We start from the raw sequence: 21,588 nt of genomic DNA, 5'->3' as shown, positions 1-21,588 counted from the left end.
TCTAAAGACATTCTTTTTGGGAGGGGACATTCCTGCCACGACTCCCATCCAGCTCTCAGCAGCAAGAAGTTTCCCATCCTGAAAAACTCAACAGAAACTAAAAACTGACTCTGTGCCATGGGGTTCCCAAGCATTTGTAGCCTTTCAGAATTTGACCTTGATTCAGCCAGTAAGACAGGGCTGGCCAAAGCCAGCTTTTTACTGCCTAGCCATCATCTTTATGCACGTTCAGGAGACAAAGGGTGTTAGGTGTTACAGGGCCATGGCGGGGCTTGCCGCACACTGAGCCCCTGCTGAAAGCAGAACAAGAGATGAGGTGGCTGGGCCTAGATTGAAATGACAAACCATAACTCGTCTACAAATGTAGAGGTTTATTTCAACAAAATGTGTAAAGAGTGCATCTGAAGCTCCTGCTCATCACGGTATGCGTCCATCGAATTCTGAGACAAATGAAGGCTGTTTTGTGAACAAAGAGAACAGATAATATGGCAGTCCCCGTCCAAGCAGGTCGTGGTCAATATCCATCATTTATACTCCTCCTGCCTGAGTAGCCTTGCATGTGTGAGGGGCTGTGGGACTGTCAGATTGCTCATGTTCTGTGGCTCTGACTTTAAAAAATCCTTGTCCAGGGTAAGACCGACAGTGAGGAGCTCTGGGGATCGGGGAGGAGGCATTACAGGGTTCTAGAGAGGAAACATACTCATTTGTGTCATAATTTGGTGGGGAAAGGGGAGGTAAATGAGTGTAACCCACCCTGCCTCTGAAGAGATGCCTGGACAGGCCTCCTGGGAGGTGCAGGACTTCATACCACTTGTAGATATGTGGGAATTGATTTATTGCAAAAAAGCGCAGAAGAATAATCTGGTCAAAAATGAATCCAATTCTTAGTAGGCAAGCAAATAGCCAGCAATGGTCAATGCATTTTCCTGGACTGAGAATCGTCCCCCACCACTTTATGCCCTTCTCTGAAGGTGCTGAACACCCACACCTTCCACCAGGGCAGCCAGGCTGAGGCTCTGACTCCTGGGGGCGGTCCGCTCCACACCCAGCCATACAGGACCCACCTGCAACCCAGAACCATTAAGTTCAGCCAATCCATCTGCACAGATTCCTCCCGAAGGAGAGGTGGAGCTCCACTCTTGTGTGCGAACTACAGGGTTAAGGCTCAGAACTGTAGCTCGTCCAAGAGCGTTCATACCACTGCTTCTCAAACGCCTTAGTGATTTCCTCCTTGGCCGTCAGTGACAAATGCAATTAGCTGCTCTAAAGGAACGGGATGCTACACCAGCCCTGATCACCTGCCACTCTTGCTTTAGGAACAGGGGAATCAGTAAGTTCTTTTCTTGAATAAACTAGTTGTTGAAAGTAAACTCTCTCCACCACCTGAGGAAGCCCCCGATGCCGGTCAGGAGGGGCCAGTAAGCCTGGAGGACAGCAGCACCATGACTGAGTTGTAAAGAATCTTAAGGTCATGTGGATTCTGTGTTTCCTGGAAGCCTCCCTCATCGGGAAGGCCAGCTCCTGGTGCTGAGGGCGTAGCTGTCACCAGGGTCCTTTCAGAACTGTGGGGAGACCTGCTACATCTGCTGCCTGTCTACATTCTGGAGAAGAGAGTAGAAACGTTAGCTGCTAGGACGGTAATCCTGGAACTAGGGAAGAGTGACTGTGGAGGCACCATTAACCTCTCAAAACCATCCAAGCTTCAGGCTTCATAGCAACAACTTTCCAAGTCCTCAAAACAGACTATGTGGCTGCCCTCCACATGGTATAAATACCTAGTTTCCACCAGTGCAGAAAGAGTTCTCTCGGGCTCCTCCTCTGCCAACTCAGGCTAAGCCTGTGGAACTGCTGGGGCCCCTCACGCACTGGGGCCTTGCAGCTCCCAGCCACATGCAACAGCTAGTCCAGCAGTAACATGCAGGTGAGAGGTAGGCCAACTACCTTTCCTTCTGTCCTCAGAGACTGAACCTAAGGTTGGAGTCCCCTAAATCAAGAATAACTGGGTCTATTTTCTTTCTCTGCTTCTTGGCTCACAGATTTGCCCTCATCTTTGAGTTCCTATGGAGCTTGTGGTAGACTTTATGCTCTAATTTTTCGTCATAAAAGGTACCATGGTGTGGTTAAACTGGGAATCATTCCTCTCCAGTGCCTACTGTGTGCTGGGCTAAGAGTCAGGGTAATAAACAATGGATTTGAGGCTTCCCCCTCTCCTTAGCCCTCCTCTGCTGCCTGTGGCTGCGGCTCATGGGGCCAGGGGTGAGAGGGGCTGCTGCCTGGCAACTCCAACTCCTCACGCTTCCCCATGCTGGGGGCCAAGGGGCTGTCAGGACAGGAGGGGCAGCCCTGCTTTGCGTAGTAAGACCTCATGGTACATGTTTGTACCTTTCATTGCCTTCTCAGTCCTGTGGAGGACTAGGCCTGGCTGGGGTAATAAATACTGAATGGGGAAGGTATGACTGGTAGGCTGGAGGGGTTCTGTGATCTTACATCCCAGGATGTCATGCGTAACCTGAAGCACTTGGGAGGAAGTAAAATGCCACTTTGACTCCAGTGCTGGGTCTCCTGTGCCTTCTCATTACAGTGGTTGCAGTTGTAAAAGGCAGCTCTAGCCCTTTTCTCCAGAGACAGGGCAGGGACAGGCAGGAAGCTCTTCCTACGTGGAAGGGGAGTCCATCGTGGAGAGGATCCGTACAACTTCTGCTCGCTGAGTAGGTGATATGTGCTGGGTCATATGGATGATGGAATCCATGGCAACCTCTGGATTGGCCTGGACCAAGCTGGAAAGGAAGATTGGGAATGGTGAAGAAAAGAGAGGCAGAGGTGTCTAGATCAGGACAGCTAAAGAACTGCCCAGTAAACGTGTGGGCACCGTCCACTGCAGACATTTTAGTCACTGCCTCACCTTATTTGTTTCCCTACATTACAAATATCCAGCCAAGGTAGTGCAAGACAAACCCAAAACATTTTGTTATGTTGAAAAAGGAATTAAACCCAAAACAAAAACAATGGGGGCATGTCACGAAGACAGCAACTGGGGCATCAAAATAAGCCCAGTAATGAATTATAAATCAGTAAAAAATAGAACTTCATGAGTCCATACCAATAAGGAATATATAAATGAATCGGCAGGAGTGAGGACTGAGTAGTGACTGGTAATTGTGGAGGGTATACTGGAGTTGGAAAGTTATTTTGCAAGCTCATTGTAAAGACCATACCAGGCAAGACTCTCCAGAGGGAAATTTTGATGAAAGCAAGATACTTGCATGGCCTTAAAATGTCTTCCCACAGACTACTTATTAGGTGCAAGGGGGGGAAATCAGTAATTATACGGTAGAGAAATGGAGCAACGTCTCGACCAGGGGATGAAATTAACATGAGGAGGAGCAGATGAACAGCATGTGCTGCCATATGTGGTGCCCTGTGAAGGTGCTGACCAGAGCGCCTCACCTGCATCTCATCGTGGGGAGACAGCAGACAAACTCAAAATGAGCAATGTTCTACAGATGGTAGATATAAGCTAAAAGTTTTTAATCAATGTTAAATTTACAAAAGTGGATCATTTTATGATGGTTATGTAAAAGTATCCCTATTCTCAGCAAATGCACACTGAAATATTTGGGGGTAAAGGTCATGATATATGTAACACCCTTAAGTAGTTCAGAAAGAGGAAAAATGTATACACATAGGGGAGAGAGGACAGGCACACTCACAAGTGATATAGCAAGGAGAAGAAAATGTAACAGGTAAATCTGAGTGCAGGTATTATACATAGGCGTGTAAGTGAAATGTTTCCAAATAAAGTTTTATAAAAATGCCCCTGCAGTCTCTACCACCCATCCTATGGAGCAGACGGAAGCCTCTAGAAGAATACAGCTGACTCTTGGCTGGAGGCGGCTTTCCTCCCAGAGTCATTCGTCCGGTTTGAGTATCAGCATTCAGAGCCAAGAGGTGGGCACAGTGAACTAAGCCTTCATCTAGCCGAGTTTCTTAAGTGCCACTGGGGAGCAGTAGCTGAAAAAGAATTGGGCTTCGGGGCCATATGTGTACCTGTGGGTCAACTACAGCTGTCTCAAACAGCAAGAGACTGCAGAGAGCGCAAGGTTTCTGCGATCATCTCATTATTTGTTCGGAAACTTTTTATTCCAAAGAAATTAGCCCTCCTTCTCTAGTGGAGTTCCCCACATTGGTCTCACCTGCGGATTTGCTTGAGGACGTAGTCTCTGCTGATGCATTTGATGTTTTCCTCTATTACCGAGTGAACGCCATCCTCCTCTGTCAGCTGTTTTTCTAGCCACTCCGCCAGATCCTTATTATTGTCCCAAACATAGGCCTGCAAACAGATGACTCTCGGTCAAACACCAGGGCTCAGGCCAGGCCTGGACATCCTGACTGTTCAGGATCTGGAGTGCTTACTCCAAAAGCGTGCTCCGTGTCCATGATTCTCCTTCACTGTCGGCACCGTGCAGGAGGAGGAAGTGGGTCTCAAGGCAGGAGCTGTGCCCCTTCTCCTTCTCTTCGTTTATGGACACAGGTGTACACCTGAAGCTTCCACGGGGCTCTCCCGAGCACTCCGGTGCTCACACCCTGACTCTGTCCTGTCAGACTCTGGGGACCGACCTATTTGACAAAGGCTAAGTGAATTCAATAACCTGACAGATTTGAGAGAACCAGTTAAAAGCCCAAACTACTTAGTAAAGTGCGATTGAGAAGGTGAGGCTGTTGATTTAGTGTTTTGCTTTCAGAGGAGCTGAGACACAATGCCTAAAGTATAAGTCTTTAGCCCCAGTGAGGCCTGGCAGTCACTGGATGGATGAAGTCTCCTGAAATAGAGCCCACTGTCTTTCAACGAGGCACGGACGGAGGACTGATGGGAGGGGAAGTCTTGTTGCCAGCGTAGAGAGACCAGGTCAGAAACCTAAGCCCCATTTTATTACCTAAGAGAGTATTCAAAAGGATCAAGATGTCCATAACCCTGAAAATCCCAACCAACCACCTCTCACCTCCTTTTCAAGATCATTTAGCTGAGTATTTCCTAGGTGGTTGACTACATAATAATTCAGGAGTGTGTTAGAAGCCTAATAGCCTTCTCCTTGCTCTCTTCTCCTCTCATTTTCTTTACAAATCATTTAGGAATCGTTTTGTTAATGGTTTCCGGAAAACCAAGTACCACAATTAGGGCTCATTCATATTTATGTCATTTTGTTTGGGTAATTAAACACAAAGCTCGTCATTTAAAGGTGCGCTATCCTTCTCTGTTATCACTAACGAAGTCAAAGTCAGAATGACAATGAGTTTGCTGCTGTAATTTAATAGGTGGGTGCGCTAGGGACTCTGAGGCTTTGAGGCTTGAGACGTGGCTACAGGAAGCCTGTATACAGGCAAGGTCACCAAAGCCACAGCTGTGACTACTGGGCTGCAGAGGAAATGTTTTCATCACAAGAGGACTCAAGCAGTACAAAACTGAGCGCTAGCCTATGTTCTAACTATCTTGTGCCTTCAAATATAATGGTTTCTTTTCAGACTCTCACTTCCTGTCTCTAACTTAGCTGCCGACTTAGTTGTGACTGGTTATTTGATGTATGTCATTTCATTGACTTCTCTGTTTCTAAAAATTAAGTTCTTTACATTGGAAGGACGAAGGCTTCCCGGGACTAAAGACCAGCAGTACGTCTCTTCTAGTTCTTTGTCCGTTTCTTTTTCTGACTCAAATGTGCCCAGTTCTGTTTGTAATCACTGATAAGCAGATCAGCAATTCTTCCGCTGGAGTGTGTGGCCCTGTCAGTGCAAACCCGAGCGAGCCTCTCCTCTCTGTGCCTGGGTTAGGACTCCCAGCGTCTCTCAAGGCTGCACTGCCTTGAGAAAGTGTTTTCCGCCTAAGGAAAGGAAGCGTCATGCCAGCCCCTACCCACGAGGGAGAAGGCGGCACTGCGTTTCCCATAACATGCTTTTAACCCACTCTTGCGACCCAGCTTGCTGCATGCCCCACATATGGATGGGTCTCCCTGGACTCCTAAACGTCGCCACCTAAATCTCAACATTTCCATTTCCATCATTGGCAATCTACTCTTCTGCGCCATGGTTTCAGGACTTCTACACATTCCCCTACTTATGAAGATTGCGGTGGTGGGGAGGAAAAGATAAAACAATAAATGCTTCTTGGATTTCAGAATGGAAAAAAAAAAAGCCAAGATTTTTAGATTTACCCAAGAATCCCAAAGCCTTTAGTTTAGGAGAATATTTAATACTCTTATTAATCATTTTTAATCCGTTTGCTTTTAATTAAGAAACAGCATGATGCTTTCCTATCAACATATGCCAGGGAGCAGATTAATTGTGGCTTAAGATAACTCTCCTTGATTGGTGTAATGTATTAGCTAACGAGATGCCTGCTTCCAACGATGCTCAGACACTACGCTGGAAAGCCAGCTACCCTCCAGAGAAAACTCTTCTGCCTTCTCCTCCTGCAGCCACAGAGTAGGCTAGGTGTTTAAGTTAAACATTTTGAAAAGTTCCCAGACAAGATTAGGGCAATGCATTCCAAGTTTTACAGTTGCTTGAAAATATGGGCCCTATATAAAACACCTGCTGTCTGCGCCAAGTACCACTGGATGACAGTGACCAAGCACCAGCACGTGACAGCCTAGAGTACACGAAGCAAAGGGACCTCAAGTTCTAATCAACTGCATGTTTAGCAAAAATACACAAACTTCAGTACGCAGAGTGCCACTGGATTTTCTCAACAGACCTGGGAGGGTTACTATACTGTTGTCGGCTAATTTGCTATCACTGGGAAAAGTAAGCTCCCTTCCACTGGGTTATGGAGTTTACAGGTTTTTGTTTTTGTTTCTGTTTTTTTTCCAGACAGGGTCTCCCCTTCTGTTGCCAGGGCTGGAGTACAGTGGCATGATCACAGCTCATTGCAGCCCGAAACTCCTGGGCTCACGTGATTCTCCTGCATCAGCATCCTGAATAGCTAGGATTACAGGCATGCCCCACCATGCCCCGCAAAACTTTTTTGGTAGAAACAGGGTCTCATTATGTTGCCCAGGCTGGTCTTGAACTCCTGGGCTCAAGCAGTTCCCCTGCCTTGGCCTCCCAAAGTGCTAGGATTACAGGCATGTGCCACTGTGCCCAGCCAGAGCCTACAGTTTCTGGTTTGCTCTTTTAGAACAGTTGTAAGACTCATTAATTCCAGTCATCAAGAAGGATAGGCCACCCTTATTCCCAGGAAGAAGCCATTATTATTTCCCTCCTTAAAATTATGAAAATGGGCCTGGCACAGTGGCTTACACCTGTTATCCCAGCAATTTGGGATGCTGAGGTAGGGAATTGCTTGAGTCCAGGAGATTCAGACTAGCCTGGGCAACATGGCAAAACCCCATCTCTACAAAAAATCAGCCAGGTGGGGTGGTGTGTGCCTATAGTCCCAGCTACTTGGGAGGCTGAGGTGGGAGGGGAGGATCACCTGAGCCCAGGAGGTTGAGGCTGAAAGTGAGTCATCATGTACCAGTACACTCCAGCAGCCTGGGCAACAAAGTGAGACCAAAAAAAGGAAAGACGGTGTGGCCAGTCATTCCTAGTGTTCCAGCATGGACTTTAAACAAGTGTGATATGCTAGGCTGCTAACATTATGACAGGCCTGGGCCCATATGCCACCTGTCTGCATATCCATCTGTATCAGAACATTTTACCAATAAAACATCAATAATTCTATATCACAACAGTGGCCTGTCCTCCAATGAATGTTCAACAGACACTTTCTCTCTGCATCAGAGGATAAGTATCTCAGGCACTAGTCAGCCTCACTAATTTTATGTAGTAATTAGTCTATCTCACAACATCTAAATGACCTGTTTGAAAAGTTTCATTTCTAACATATTGGATAGCTGTTAAGTCCTCCTTAGACAATGGTTCAGCAGGGCCAGGGAGTGACCAGGGCACAACCTGATGGATGTGAGCCCTGATTACTATGCCCTACTAATAACTCACCTTGGGAGCTGCTTGGAGACACCTCCAGCTAGGGAGGCTCCTCCCACTTCTGGGAAACATGCAGCCTGATGGGAGTAGGGATGGCATACACATCCCAAGGAATATGCATATTTTGGAAAGACATTTTTCAATACACCTATACTTACAAGGCTAAGCCCTATCCAACAGAAGCCCAAGAAAGGATGTGATTTTTTCCAGAGGCTTTAGAGTACAATAGCCAAAGGACATGTGGGCTAGGGTGGCCACCAGACCCCTGTGAACCAAGTTCCTGTGAGCCAATCCCATCTCAGCTCCAGGCCCATAGCAGGGCCAAGCAATGCTTTCCAGGTTCTACCTTACCTCCTCCCTGCCTGGCCCTGTGTGAGAAGTTTGGTGTATGAGACTTATTCATCAGTAGCCTGAGGCCAGGTTTTGAGGTCAGTGGAAATAAGCGACCCTATCAAGTGCTTTTTCCTCTTTGATCCTCACAGGGGCCTCCGTTGAGCATTCGTTTCACTTGGAAATCCAGAATAGGAGCGATGGGTAGCTGTGTGAACAGTAAGAATGCACCATGGCATCAGGCTGTGGGAACATGAGAGCATGCCAAACCAAAGAGCGTCTGAGCACCCACTGTGCTCCGGAGTCAGCCCCCTTTCCACTGAGGTCAATCAGCTGTACATCTTTGACTTGGTCTGTGTTGCTATTATTATTTTTTTACCTTCTAACATGGAGGAGGGGAAACTAGCATATTCTGAATGTCTACTGAGCCAGACATTGTGTTCCATACTTTTTCTTTTTGGAGACAGGGTCTCACTCTCTTGCCCAGGCTGAGGTGCAGTGGCGCCATCAAAGTTCACTATAACCTCAAACTCCTTTGCCCAAGCGATGCTCCTGCCTCAGCCCCCTGAGGAGCTAGGACTACAGGTGTGTGCCAGGACACCGAGCAAATTTTAAAATTTTTTGTGAAGACAGGGTCTTGCTTTGTTATCCAGGCTGGTCTCAAACTCCTGGCTTCAAGTGATCCTCCCTCCTACTTCAGCTTCCCAAAGCACTGGGATTACAGGCGTGAGTCACCACATCTGACTTAATGCTCCATACTTTACTCATCATGTTATTTAAAATCACTGAACCCCACAACATAAACATCACCCCCATTTTACAGATGAGGAAATGGAGACTTAAATAATATGCTCATGTCAGTAAATGACAAAGCTGGGATCCCAAAGTTTATGAGATTTCAAAACCCACATTCTCACTGTTCCATGCAGAGTCCTAATTTCAATTTCTACTGTTGGGGTTTGGGAAAAAATAAATCAATCAGCCTGTTTGAAAAACCACATACTTCAAATTTTGGATCTAAGAATCAAGTGAGAAACCATGCCCAGGATATAAATGTGTGCCATGTTCTTATGACCCAATTTAAACTACTATTCTTGTTATTTTCATCAAGGAGCTGTAGTGATGCTTTGCTTCTGCCTGCAGTGAAACTATGAACCATAAATCCTACTATTTCCTAGAGTAGGATCGTCCCAGTGGATTCAAACAGACTCCCATAACTCATGGTAACAGGTATCTCTAAGGGAAACAAAAGAATTATAGTGCTCAGTTATATAACATCACCGTGTCTTCAATGTTCTGTCCCAGAATCTCTGTTTTCAAGATTAAGATTAAGAAAACAAATTCTCCGGGAACAAAAAGAACACACAGCATGGCTAATAGATGCTTATCATGAAATGTCGTTTCTTACCAGTAACCAACCACAACAAGGAGTAGAGGGTCACTTCCTGGTGCAAAGCCAGGGTCTAGAGTCAGCCAGTCTTTGCACTTGAGAAACACAACGCACAGTATCTATCGTTGTTTGAAGAACCAAAACAACAACAACAACAACAACAAAAACCATTTCCAAACAGCAAGCAGATTCTATATCACTCCTTCAGAGGCACACAGATGGCTTTTGAACACTGCAACCCTTTCTTCTCTCAAGGGCGCTGCAGATTTTATCACCCACCCCACACTAAACTAGGTTCTGCTGAGCCTGCAGAATATAGAAGGAGGTTTCAAAGCCACATGCCCTGACATCATAGGATCACCCGTCCTCACGTTCAGTCCTCAGCTTTCCTCTCAGAGCGCTCAGGAGAATGCTGCCTTTTGTACACGGGCACAAGGGAAATGGCCTCAATGCTCGGCATAGTTGGCTCCCAGTGCCTAGGCAGCCTCTTCCTGAGCTATGGGGCTGGGGTTCTCTTCTGTACTTCAGTTCCAGCCAGGAGCTTGTGCACACGTGGTCAACTGTTCTCTCCACTGAGATGGCAATGACCTATTTCTTCAGACGCTCTGTCCCCTTGGGAGCAGGATGCTAGGGAAAAGCTGAAGGGCCTATCTACTTGCTTCATGCTTGGAGGGAAACTATTCCTTCTCCTCATCCTTGTGCCTACTGAGGCTGGACACGTCCATTAGTGACTAATGTGGTAGGGAGGCAGTGCAGACCTCTCCTGGCCACACACACACACACACTCCATTTACCTAGCCGGCCACTCTTAACTGGAGAACAACCTCTTATTTTACACTTGCCTGACTTTCAATGCCAACTTCCACTAGAAGCTGCCAGTAGCCACTGACAAAATTGTCTCACTCAATTATGATGCCGCAGACTGACCTTAACCTGAACCAAATGTCGGAGAAGGCTGTGCTCCCCCACTGCACATTTGAAATATTTATCCAAAGAAGGTTTTCAGTCGTAAAAAAAATGGGCAGACTTAATACAAAGGTGAATCCTAGAAGCACCCCAATTCACTGACTTTAAAACTGACAGCAAATCTTGGAGTTCCTCCTTGAGAACGATGAGCAGAGGCTTCAAGCAACACTTTCTAGGCGGAGGCCAGAGTGCCCCCTCTTTGTGGGCCAGGACCCTTCAAGCCACGACGCCACCCGGCCCTCCATCAGTGCTCTAAGCTGGTAGTCACCGAGCGTTTGTGATCACACATAGCGACGAGACAGACAGACAGACATATCTGGAGCACATACTACCAATCTTCTGATAAAAATGCATATATGATGTAAATGACTAATCCATATATTAATTACTAATAAAGGTTCATTTCTTTTTGTTAGTAAAAATAAACAGAAATAAAAGTTCCAACTTTTTCTTCCCATCCTCTCCCACGGACTGTCTTATGCAGCCCACTATTCCCGGGGCAAACGCTGGTGCTCTTGCTAGGTCATCCTGGCCTGAGACCCACCCCATCCCCAACACGGAGGCTAGAGCACCAGGGACACCACCTCAGCGGGGTTACTGCTCTAGGTCACGAGCCCTCTCTGTGAGATCACCCCAAGAAAATGCCAGCTTCATAGATCCCTTTCCCTGCATAAGGGTGGACACTTCCTTCCACCTCTGATTGGAAATAGGCAACTCTTCAGTTCCAGTCATTGCATCTCCTGCCGATCACATCCTGTTGGGCTTCTGCTCTTGGCCCCTCCAGTTCCCTCCTCCACACAGCCCCCTGAGTGGTCTTTCTAAAACAGAAATCAGAGCATGTCACTCCACTGCTTAAAATACCTGAGTGGTTTCCCACAGGCCTCAGGACAAAGTCCAAACTCCCTGACAGCTTACATGGCCCTGTGTGATCATGCCCCTGCCCCTTCTTCCTACCAAGCACCCAGTCTCTGAGGTGCCCTGAAACAGCTGCAGGATGTTCCTTCAATGCATGTTACTCTTACTCTCGTGGCTTAGATGACCAGGTCCTCCAGCAGGAGATGCTATTCCTTCTGCAGGAATATTCCTCCTAAGCCCTGACAGCCCCCAAATCCAGCCTTTTCCTCTGGTTCATTTCTGCTTTGTTTTCCAGCCTCTGCTGAGACATCACTTACTCCACAAGGCTTCTTAGACCTCCCCCATCCTTCCCAGAGAGGGTCAAGTGTCCTCTCGCTGTGCCCTGACTGTGCCCTTTGCTGTGTTTAGCATGGGCCTCATTGTTGTGCATGACCTCTTATCTGTCTCCCCCTCTAGATGGTGAGTTCTATGTGGATAGGAACAACATCTGCCTCTTTCACTGCCATGCCCCCAGAACCAAATACAGTGTCTAGTACACGGCAAGTGTTCAAAAAGTTCTGCTGAGTGATTGCATAAGCTGCAACATATGCCCTACCACCTCTTCTAACAAGATGTCATGACATGACTTGTTATGGGGAGTAGCTAGGGGAGGAAACAGCTTGGATCTCTATGCTTCCCTTCCACTCCTGCCCTTAGAGGACTGTGGACTCTTTGGTGGCCAGCCTTGCAGCCCTCAGGTGGTGTGAGGAACTCAGCAAAAAGGCTTCTCTTTGAGTGTCCCACCTACCTTCACTGTTCCTTCCACTTCCACAAACCAGCGCCTTAACATGGCTTGAATCTGGCCGTCAGTCAGCTCAGGGTTGGCATTGTGGATTTTCTTCTTGACCAGGTCCTCCAGCAGGAGACGCCTCAGCCGCCAGTAGAAGAAGGTACGGGATGTTTTCCAATCCAGGATATCCTACATGCAGAGAAGAATAAGCTTAGTCAGCCCGGTCCTAATTCCTGCTTAATGCTCAGTCTAGAGGGAAACCCACAGGCATAAAAACTGATTCTCCAGGCAAGCCCTGCACAGACCCAAGAGCTGGCTGTAAACTCCTAGCACTCCCAGATGTTTCCCAGGGCAGAACTGCAGCCCACATGCCCTGCTGTCTGCAGCACTGTGCACAGCCATGGGCCCGGCTAATGCTGATCCCACACATGGCTGAGATGTTCTGGGGAAGAGGCTGTGAGTTCCCAGATAACCAGACAAGGAGAAATTGGTTTTGAGAAGATGGATCGAACAACTTGCAGATCAATTATGAATTAGCTGCTGCGGGAACCTTAACCCTATAGTAACCCACATCCTGAGGACCCATCACAAATGAAGGCACATGTGACTCAGTTTTCCACCAGTAAAATGCAGCTTGCCTCCTGAGGAATTAATGGAAACCTAAATTATACATTGTTTTAGGATGATAACAGTTACAGAAAAAGCGAAAATCTAAAAAATATTGAAAATGTTTTGATCTGCAGGAGTTGTTTTAATTTGGTCCTCATAGCTCCCTGCCTGTGAGCCTGTGTGCAACACACACACATACTTGCTAACATGTGGGCCTCTGACAAGTCAGGAGAAGTGGCAACCATTGTACTTACGCTAATAACACCCTTCTCCTGCATCCGGCCTGGTGTGTCGTGCAAGTCAGCAAACTGCACGGCTACCTGATGGTAAATGGGAATTAGGAATTCCTCCCGCTCCTTCAACTTGTTCTCCAACTCCTTCCGTTCAGCTGTGCTTAGCTCCGGGGTCCCTGCAATTAGATAAACATGCCTGTCACACTCTGTAGTGACCAGGAATCTCTCTGCACAGAAGCAGCCACAATCACAGGAAGCTCATCAGCCTGCCCCCTCTTCCCTCTGTGGCCTGGCTCCCCATTGTCTTCTCTGCTCTTTGCTGATTAACAGGGCCCTACAAGATGCCAGAACTGTCTTTATCTTGCCACAGGAAGCCCACATGCCCTCTCTTCCCTGTGGTAGTCACAAGTGTGAAGGCAGATGGCAGTCCCTCTCCCATGCCTCTCCCTGAGAAGGTGCAAGTAGCGACCTAGAGGCCTGCAGCATCTTGCTGACACCACCTAGACTCCTCCTTTCCTGAGGCCAGTACTTGCACGCTGACACCATGCCCATCCCTGCTGATCAACATCAAAGCAGCTGGGCTACTCCATACGTGGGATATGGTGAGAGCACCCCTAAGCTCCAAGCACAAACTAGTAGCTCAGCTCCTGTTTCCCTGTGTACATGCAAGTTATCTGCCAAACTTGGCAAGGACCTGAATACCTCCTAAAGTTACAAGCCATAGTACTTCATGGCTTCTAATCTCAGGTTTATATACTGTTAACCTCTAATTAGCAGAACTCAATCTAATCAGAGCCAGATCCTCATGTCTTGTGTCAGCTCAGTGGGTTAGCCTGTGGTCTCCCGCCTGGGCTGCTACTGCCAGAGCCAATCCCTGAACAGAGTGACAAAGACATTCTACTTCTTGGGCTAAAGGAGGAGGAGGATGTAAAAAGAGAAAGGCAGTCAGCAAACCTCATTTGGATCACTGCACACGGTACTCTGACTCAACAGACAGGAGACTTTGGAATTCCTTGTAACAAGGAGGGACCCCTCCCCCAATCAATAGCGTCCCAGTAGAGGTGTTGCTATGGTGTGCTTTTCTTCCTAATTACTTTCAGAATGGGATCTGCAATCAATACTGAAAATTTAGCTGCCTGCCTAGTAAGGAGGAGTAAGTCTAGCTGAAGGAGCAATAGGTGACAGCCTCTGGTGTTAGGGACAACCTGAAGTGCTTTGTCACCAAAGCTGACAAATAAATACATGAGCACAGGTGATAGGATGCAGAAGACGAAGGTCTATTTCAAGCATGCCTGTCTGGGAACAGGCCTTGTTTTTTACACCACTATGAATCATATGCCATAAACAGCCTTGGGCTGCTGACTGAGCAGTAAGTATTATACATAAACACAGGTTAACAAAGGAGGGATGTAACTATAGTACTTAAGTTCCATTTTTATAAGTTTTTTGGATGCCCAACTCTACCTCTTTTTTTAAGCTCATCACCATTTTAAAACTGTGATGAAGGTGCCACTGATGTGCTGCTGTAGGCCCCGGCGCCTCAGCAGCGTTCCCTCCAAAACATCTGAACAGCATGAACGCACAGGGCCCCATACTAACGGATGACATTCTAGTGTAGATCTGCCTGGAGGGCTGATGGCAGGAGGGCTGAGGGATCGAGGGCTGGCTGGTGTCTTTGGAGATGAGACATTCTCAGAACACCCGTGGCAGGGAAGCAAATGTTTTCCCTTCTCCATAGAAAGAAACCAAGATTCCCTGGAGAAATAGCTGATTCTAGGGTTGAGGCAGGGAAAACATCAGATGAACCTGGGCTATATTGTGACAAAAAACAAGGAAGCCCTCAAAAAATGATTGAGACATGTTAGAAAAATGCAGGAGCCAGTTTTGAATGTGTTCCCACTGGCCAGATCTGGGACAATGAGCACTAAAATAAATAATGATATTTATCACCAGACAGGGTATTTGTGGAATGAAACTAGAATCTACCAGTTCACCCTCCTATAAGTAATTACATGAGGGAGAAGGGAAAGGGAACACTCTGTCTTCCAGCAGAAGAACAGTAAGTGTAGAGGAAATGATGGAATTAGAAAAATCACTGTTTTACAAGCATCACAGTAAATTACTCTGCCAAGAATCATCAATGGATGTCAAAGCCAGTGGGTGAAAGTTTGATAAGAAACAGAATATTCACAAAGTCTTAAAATATTCCTTACAAATCACTTATTAATTACAAAGGGGAAAATGGTAACTTTCTAGTGGATTAACCTTGTGAACAACACCTTAAACAAGTAATTAAATTACCATCAATAGGACAGACTGATACTGTGACTCCTGACGACATCCTGAGAAGGACAGAACGTGACTTCTGCAACAGTCCTGCCCAAAAAGCAGAATCGGAATCTAACCACAAACCCAAACTGAGGAATCGTGCTACAAAAAAGTGGCTCACTCTTAAAAAATGTGAAAAACAAAGGCCGAAGAATCAGTTCAGATTAAAGGAGATTAAAAATACTTGACAATGGGCCGGGCGCAGTGGCTCAAGCCTGTAATCCCAGCACTTTGGGAGGCCGAGACGGGCGGATCACGAGGTCAGGAGATCAAGACCATCCTGGCTAACACAGTGAAACCCCGTCTCTACTAAAAAATACAAACAATTAGCCGGGCGAGGTGGCCGGCGCCTGTAGTCCCAGCTACTCGGGAGGCTGAGGCAGGAGAATGGCGTAAACCCGGGAGGTGGAGCTTGCAGTGAGCCGAGATCCGGCCACTGCACTCCAGCCTGGGCAACAGAGGGAGAATCCGTCTCAAAAAAAAAACAAAAAAAAACAACTTGACAATGAATTTCAATGTGTGCTCATTAGATCAGAGATATCAGACCGACCCCTCAAAAAAAAAAAAGCTAAAAAGGACATTGAGACAACTGGTAAAATTTTATTTAATATGAATCATGAATTAGTAGTATCAATGTTTATGGTTCTTGATTTTGATAATTGTGGTTATGTAGGAGAAAGTCTGTGTTCTTAGAAATACACACTAATATTTATGAATAAAGAAACAGGAGGCTGGGCGTGGTGGCTCACACCTGTAATCCCAGCACACTGGGAGGCTGAGGTAGGTGGGTTACTTGAGGCCAGGAGTTTGAGACCAGCCTGGCCAACATGACAAGACCTTGTCTCTCCTAAAAATACAAAAATTAGCAGGGCATGGTGGCACATGCCTGCAATCCCAGCTACTCAGGAGGCTGAGGCATGAGAATTGCTTGAACCTGGGAAGGAGTTTGCAGTGAGTCAGGATTGCGCCACTGCACTCCAGCCTGGGCAATGGAGTGAGACTCTGTCTCAACAAAATAAATAAATAAATAAATAAATAAAATAAAAATACAGACAAGAGGTCCACAGATTACTCTCTCAAACGGTTCAAAGAAAATACATGTGTGTGTGGAGCAAGAGAGAATAAATACATGTACACATGTGAATATGCAGAAATAATGAAGCAATGGGATATTAACAGTAGGTGAATTTGAGGAAAAAAGCATTGAATTATTCTTGTAACTTTTTTGTGAAATTCTTATCAAATGAAAAGTTTTAAAAATTAGGCAAGCTGGAAAAGAAAACTTATTCCTGGCTATCCAATGCATATAATCAATAACCAAAGCTAATATTTATAGGGTACTGGGCACCATTCTAAGTGCTTTATATCTGTTAATTTATTATCACAATAACCTTAGGAGACTGGTATTCTTATTATTCCCATTTTACAGGTGAGGAGACTGAGGCACTGAGAATTTACGTGACTTACCAAGGTCACAAAGCTTTTGAAGACTGTTAGCTGTCCTTTCTTGCTTACTTGGGCAGAAGACAAGTGCTTCAGTAGTAGTGTCCCTTTAATTTCTGAAAGGCTAAGTGATGATGGTGGGCTCCTGGCTGATAAAGGTTCTATCTTAGTCCCAATTCCATAACTAAGACCAGGACAATGTCTCCAATAGCTCCCATTCAGATGCAATTTCCTTAGGCAGGCCTAAGATGTAAGAATTGCTTCTCTTGTTACTGTGAGTTCAAGAACTAATGCAACAATAGGTAAAGTCACAGCCCTGCTGGGAGCAAAGGGATGGCAAGATCACTGACAGGACTGAACGCACATATACATGGACCATATCTAACACATCATTTATTGAGCATTTACTGTGTACCAGGCATTGTACTCAAATCTTTCAGGATCACATAGCTCACAATCACCAAGCACAATTCAGATTTACACACCTACATCTGGTCAGCTGTTAACATTGCTGCCAAGCTGAATACTTCAGTGTTACTGAGTGCTTTCCCAGTTGCTTCAGGTATGTGATCTCTAATCCTTATGACAACTCAACTTTATGCCAGGGTATCTATTTTACAGGTAAGAAAACCACAGCTCTGAAATGTAAAGGGACTTCCCCAATGGCATCCAGCTCTTTTTTTTTTTTTTTTTTTTTTTTTTGAGATGGAGTCTTGCTCTGTCGCTCAGGTTGGAGTGCAGTGGTGCAATCTCGGCTCACTACAACCTCCGCCCCCTGAGTTCCAGTGATTCTTCTGCCTCAGCTTCCCGAGTAGCTGGGATTACAAGTGCCCATCACCATGCCCGGCTAATTTTTGTATTGTTAGTAGAGATGCGGTTTTACCACGTTGGTCAGACTGGTCTCAAACTGACCTCAGGTGATCTGCTTGCCTTGGCCTCCAAAAGTGCTGGGATTACAGGCGTGAGCCACCGCACCTGGCTGCATCCAGCTCTTAAGTGGGAAAGTCAGGATTTACACTTGGGTCTGGCTCTCTCCAAAGCCTGTGTTCTTCCACGTTAAATGGTACTGAAGGCTGGTAAGTAGATATCCTGCAGTGGCCACTATAGGGAAACCAGCTGGAGAGTTGGTTTGTTGTTCACAAGGAGTTAAGAACTGGCTGCAGAAGAGGGAGTAGCTATGGGCTGAGGACAGTGTTTCAGTAACCAGGCTTTGGCTTCGCCAAGTTGGAAGGACGGAGGATGCTGGCTTCTGGGTCTTACCCTCTCAATCAAGCTACTCTAGAGCTCTGAAAGAACAACAAAATAAACGCCTGTAATGCTCCGGCCCTCCTGAGACTAGGAAGATCACAGGGCATTCCTCCCAAGCCTGCCTTGTTTGATTCCTTCAGTAATGCCTCTGATTATGGTTCAAGACCCACCTCAAGAAAGCATCAAAGCAAGGAAAAGGCCGAAGTGGAAGATATATGTGTTTTTAAATGCTCATGTGAAGGTCAAAGATTTGTGTGCTTTGTTTTAGGGCAAAAAATATTTTTTAAATTTTATTTTCTAAAAATAAAAGGCTGTTGTTAAGCCAGTTATATCCATGTGTTGCACACCGAGGGCCCCTCTCCCCTTGTACAGCAAAGCAGCCAGCCCTGGTAATGATTTAGAGGAGATTAACAAATATGTCAATGTCTATTTTCTGCTTAATTTAAAAGCAGCGTCTATAAAGATTTTTGACTTCTGAACCCTGTTCTCCTGAAAGAAAGAAGGTAAGAATGAGGAGGGGGATAAAGAGTGATTATCCTATCATTGATCGTTTGTCAGGAGCATTTCTTATTCACTGGACTATTGTAAAAAGCTAAGCTCTCGATCAATCCTGTAAGCTCCCTGTACAATTAAATATCTTGAAATGGTTTTCTTTCTTTTCTAGCCAGATTGCAGGGCCTCAGGGTTTTTAGGAAAGCAAGTTGGTGTGTACACGTATGTGAGTGTGTTTAAGAATATGCTACAGAGAGAAAAGTCATTCTTTTCTAGAATTCTACATTAGGAAATGGCTGGGCGGGAGTAAAAAGGTAGGTGCTCCCATCCTTTCCTATCCAAAATAAAAAGTCCCTATGCAAGTTGGGAGCACTGCCTGAAGCCAGGAGTTCAAGATCAGCCTGGACAACAAAGCAAGACCCTGTCTCTACAAACACACACACACACACACACACACACGCCAAGTGTGGTAGCTCACACCTGTAATACCAGAACTTTGGGAGGCCAAGGTAGGAGGATGGCTTGAGCCCAGGGTGCCAGCCTGGGCAACAAAGCGAGACTCTGTCTTTCCTCCCCCATGCCCCCAGAATTAGCCAGGCATGGTGAAGCGTGCCTGTAGTCCCAGAGATGCCCTGGCCGCTGAGGGAGGAGGATCGCTGGAGCCTGGGAGTTCAAGGCTGTGGTGAACCATGATTGTGCTGCTGCGCTCCAGCCTAGGTCAGGAGTGTCCAACCTTTTGGCTTCCTTAGGCCACATTTGGAAGAAGAATTATTATCTTGGGCCACACATAAAATACACTAACACTAATGATAGCCAATGAGCTAGGGAAAAAAATTGTAAAAAAATCTCATAATGTTTTAAGAAAGCTTACAAATTTGTGTTGGGCCACACGTGGCCTACAGGCCACAGGCTGGACAAGTTTGGCTTAGGTGAAAGAGGGTGACCTTGTCTCTTAAAAAATAAGTCCCCATGAAATCCTAAAAATGCACACTTCTAATTAAAAATTTTAAAGAGTTAAACAGAGATGAAATATCACTGATCAAATAAGAAGAGCTAACAGTATTGAGATGTTACTGTGTGCTGGTACTGTTAAAGTACTTTTCATCTCATTTAATCCTTACAACAATCCTAAAAGACAAGATGAGGAAACTGAGGCACAAAAAAGTAACTCGCCCAAGACCACAAAGCTAGGAAATAGTGGAGTTGTGATTTTGGACTAGGTAATCTGGTTTAAGAGCCCATGCTCCTTAAACAAAGCAGTTCAAATTGACTTGAAAGTATCCACAGCACAGTGGCCTATCAGGTGTTCCCTGGAGCCAAGATACAATGAAAAGCCACATTTCTCCTCCATGGTATCAAAGGTGAACAGAGGCTGGACACAGTGGGTCATGCCTGTAATGTCAGTACTTTGAGAGGCCAAGGTGGGAAGGATTGCTTGAGGCCAGGAGTTTGAGACCAGCCCAGACAACACAGGGAAATTCTATCTCTATAAATATTTAAAAATTAGCTGAATGTGGTGGTGCATGCCTGTAGTCCTAGCTATTTGGGAGGCTGAGGTAGGAGAATTGCTTGAGCCTGGCAGGTCGAGGTGTAATGAGCTATGATGATGACGCTGAACTCCAGGCTGGCGGACAGAGTGAGAATCTGTCTCTGACCAAAAAAAAAAAGGCCGGGCACGGTGGCTCAAGCCTGTAATCCTAGCACTTTGGGAGGCTGAGACGGGCGGATCACGAGGTCAGGAGATCGAGCCCATCCTGGCTAACACGGTGAAACCCCGTCTCTACTAAAAATACAAAAAACTAGCCGGGCGAGGTGGCGGGCGCCTGTAGTCCCAGCTACTCCGGAGGCTTGAACCCGGGAGGCGGAGCTTGCAGTGAGCTGAGATCTGGCCACTGCACTCCAGCCTGGGCGACAGAGCGAGACTCCGTCTCAAAAAAAAAAAAAAAATGCTAAAGAGAAACTCCCAGAGGAAATAGCTGATTTCTGCAGCAGGAGGTATTTTTTTGCCCAGCCATACCACTTAAACAGGCCAGGAGAAGGCCAGTACTAGTCTGTGTATGAACAAACTACATCATAAAAGCAGGATTTGGGGGAGGTGACATCTTCAAAGCTTGGAATAAAAATCAGACTCGTAGACTAAAAATTCTCGCTCAGCCAAAGGCTCTAGGTGACCTTGCAGAAATCTTTTTCCTTTTCTGAGTTGCATTCCTCATTTATGTAACAACAATCCCAGTCTGGCAAATAGGGAAAATGTTTTATGAAAGAATGTGATATTAAAGGGTTTTAAAAAACATTCTCAACTTTCAAAAAAGTTATACTTGGTGGCAGGTGCCTGTAATCTCAGCTACTTGGGAGGCTGAGGCAGGAGAATCGCTTGAACCTGGGAGCCAAGATCGCACCACTGCACTCCAGCCCAGGCGACAGTGCCAGGCTCCATCTCAAAGACAAAACAAAAAAAAAAACAAACAGTTATACTAAGAAGCCTATGTAAATTTAAATCCAATTTTAACGTTGATGGGCCCTTCTTTCTTTACTTAAGAAAGCAATTTGCGCTGGGTGTGGTGGCTCACGCCTGTAATCCCAACACTTCAGGAGGCCAGGCAGGCAGATCACCTGAAGTCGGGACTTCAAGACCAGCATGACCAACGTGAAGGAACCACGTCTCTGCTAAAAATACAAAATTAGCCGGCTGTGGTGGTGCATGCCTGTAATCCCAGCTCCTCAGGAGGCTGAGGCAGGAGAACCACTTGAACCCGGGAGGCAGAGGTTGTGGTGAGCCGTGATTGTGCCGCTGCACTCCAGCCTGGGCAACAAGAGCAAAACTCTGTCTGAAAAAAAAAAGAAAAGAAAGAAAGAGAGAAAGAGACAGAGAGAGAGAGAGAGAGAGAGAGAAAGAAAGAAGAAGGAAGGAAGGAAGGAAGGAAGGAAGGAAGGAAGGAAGGAAGGAA

General features: G+C 46.2%; 1 protein-coding gene across 4 annotated transcripts in view; it reads right to left on the bottom strand.

The window, feature by feature from the left end:
• Positions 1-354: 354 nt before the first annotated feature.
• ACACA (acetyl-CoA carboxylase alpha) overlaps positions 355-21,588 on the bottom strand; it is a 360,465-nt gene continuing 339,231 nt past the window's right edge. For all 4 annotated transcript variants that reach the window (XM_011953628.1, XM_011953625.1, XM_011953626.1 and 1 more), the window contains 4 exons: positions 13,151-13,305; positions 12,306-12,476; positions 4,194-4,330; positions 355-2,777 (listed from right to left, as the gene is read on the bottom strand). In XM_011953628.1, the coding sequence (XP_011809018.1) occupies positions 2,654-2,777; positions 4,194-4,330; positions 12,306-12,476; positions 13,151-13,305 (587 nt within the window). In that variant the 3' untranslated portion in view covers positions 355-2,653. The remainder of the gene's footprint in view (positions 2,778-4,193; positions 4,331-12,305; positions 12,477-13,150; positions 13,306-21,588) is intronic.

The sequence above is a fragment of the Colobus angolensis genome, unplaced genomic scaffold, assembly GCF_000951035.1.
Source record: "Colobus angolensis palliatus isolate OR3802 unplaced genomic scaffold, Cang.pa_1.0 Scaffold37, whole genome shotgun sequence".
Taxonomy (NCBI): domain Eukaryota; kingdom Metazoa; phylum Chordata; class Mammalia; order Primates; family Cercopithecidae; genus Colobus; species Colobus angolensis.
Note: the sequence above shows the minus strand (reverse complement) of the source record. Positions and strands in the feature narration are given on the sequence as shown.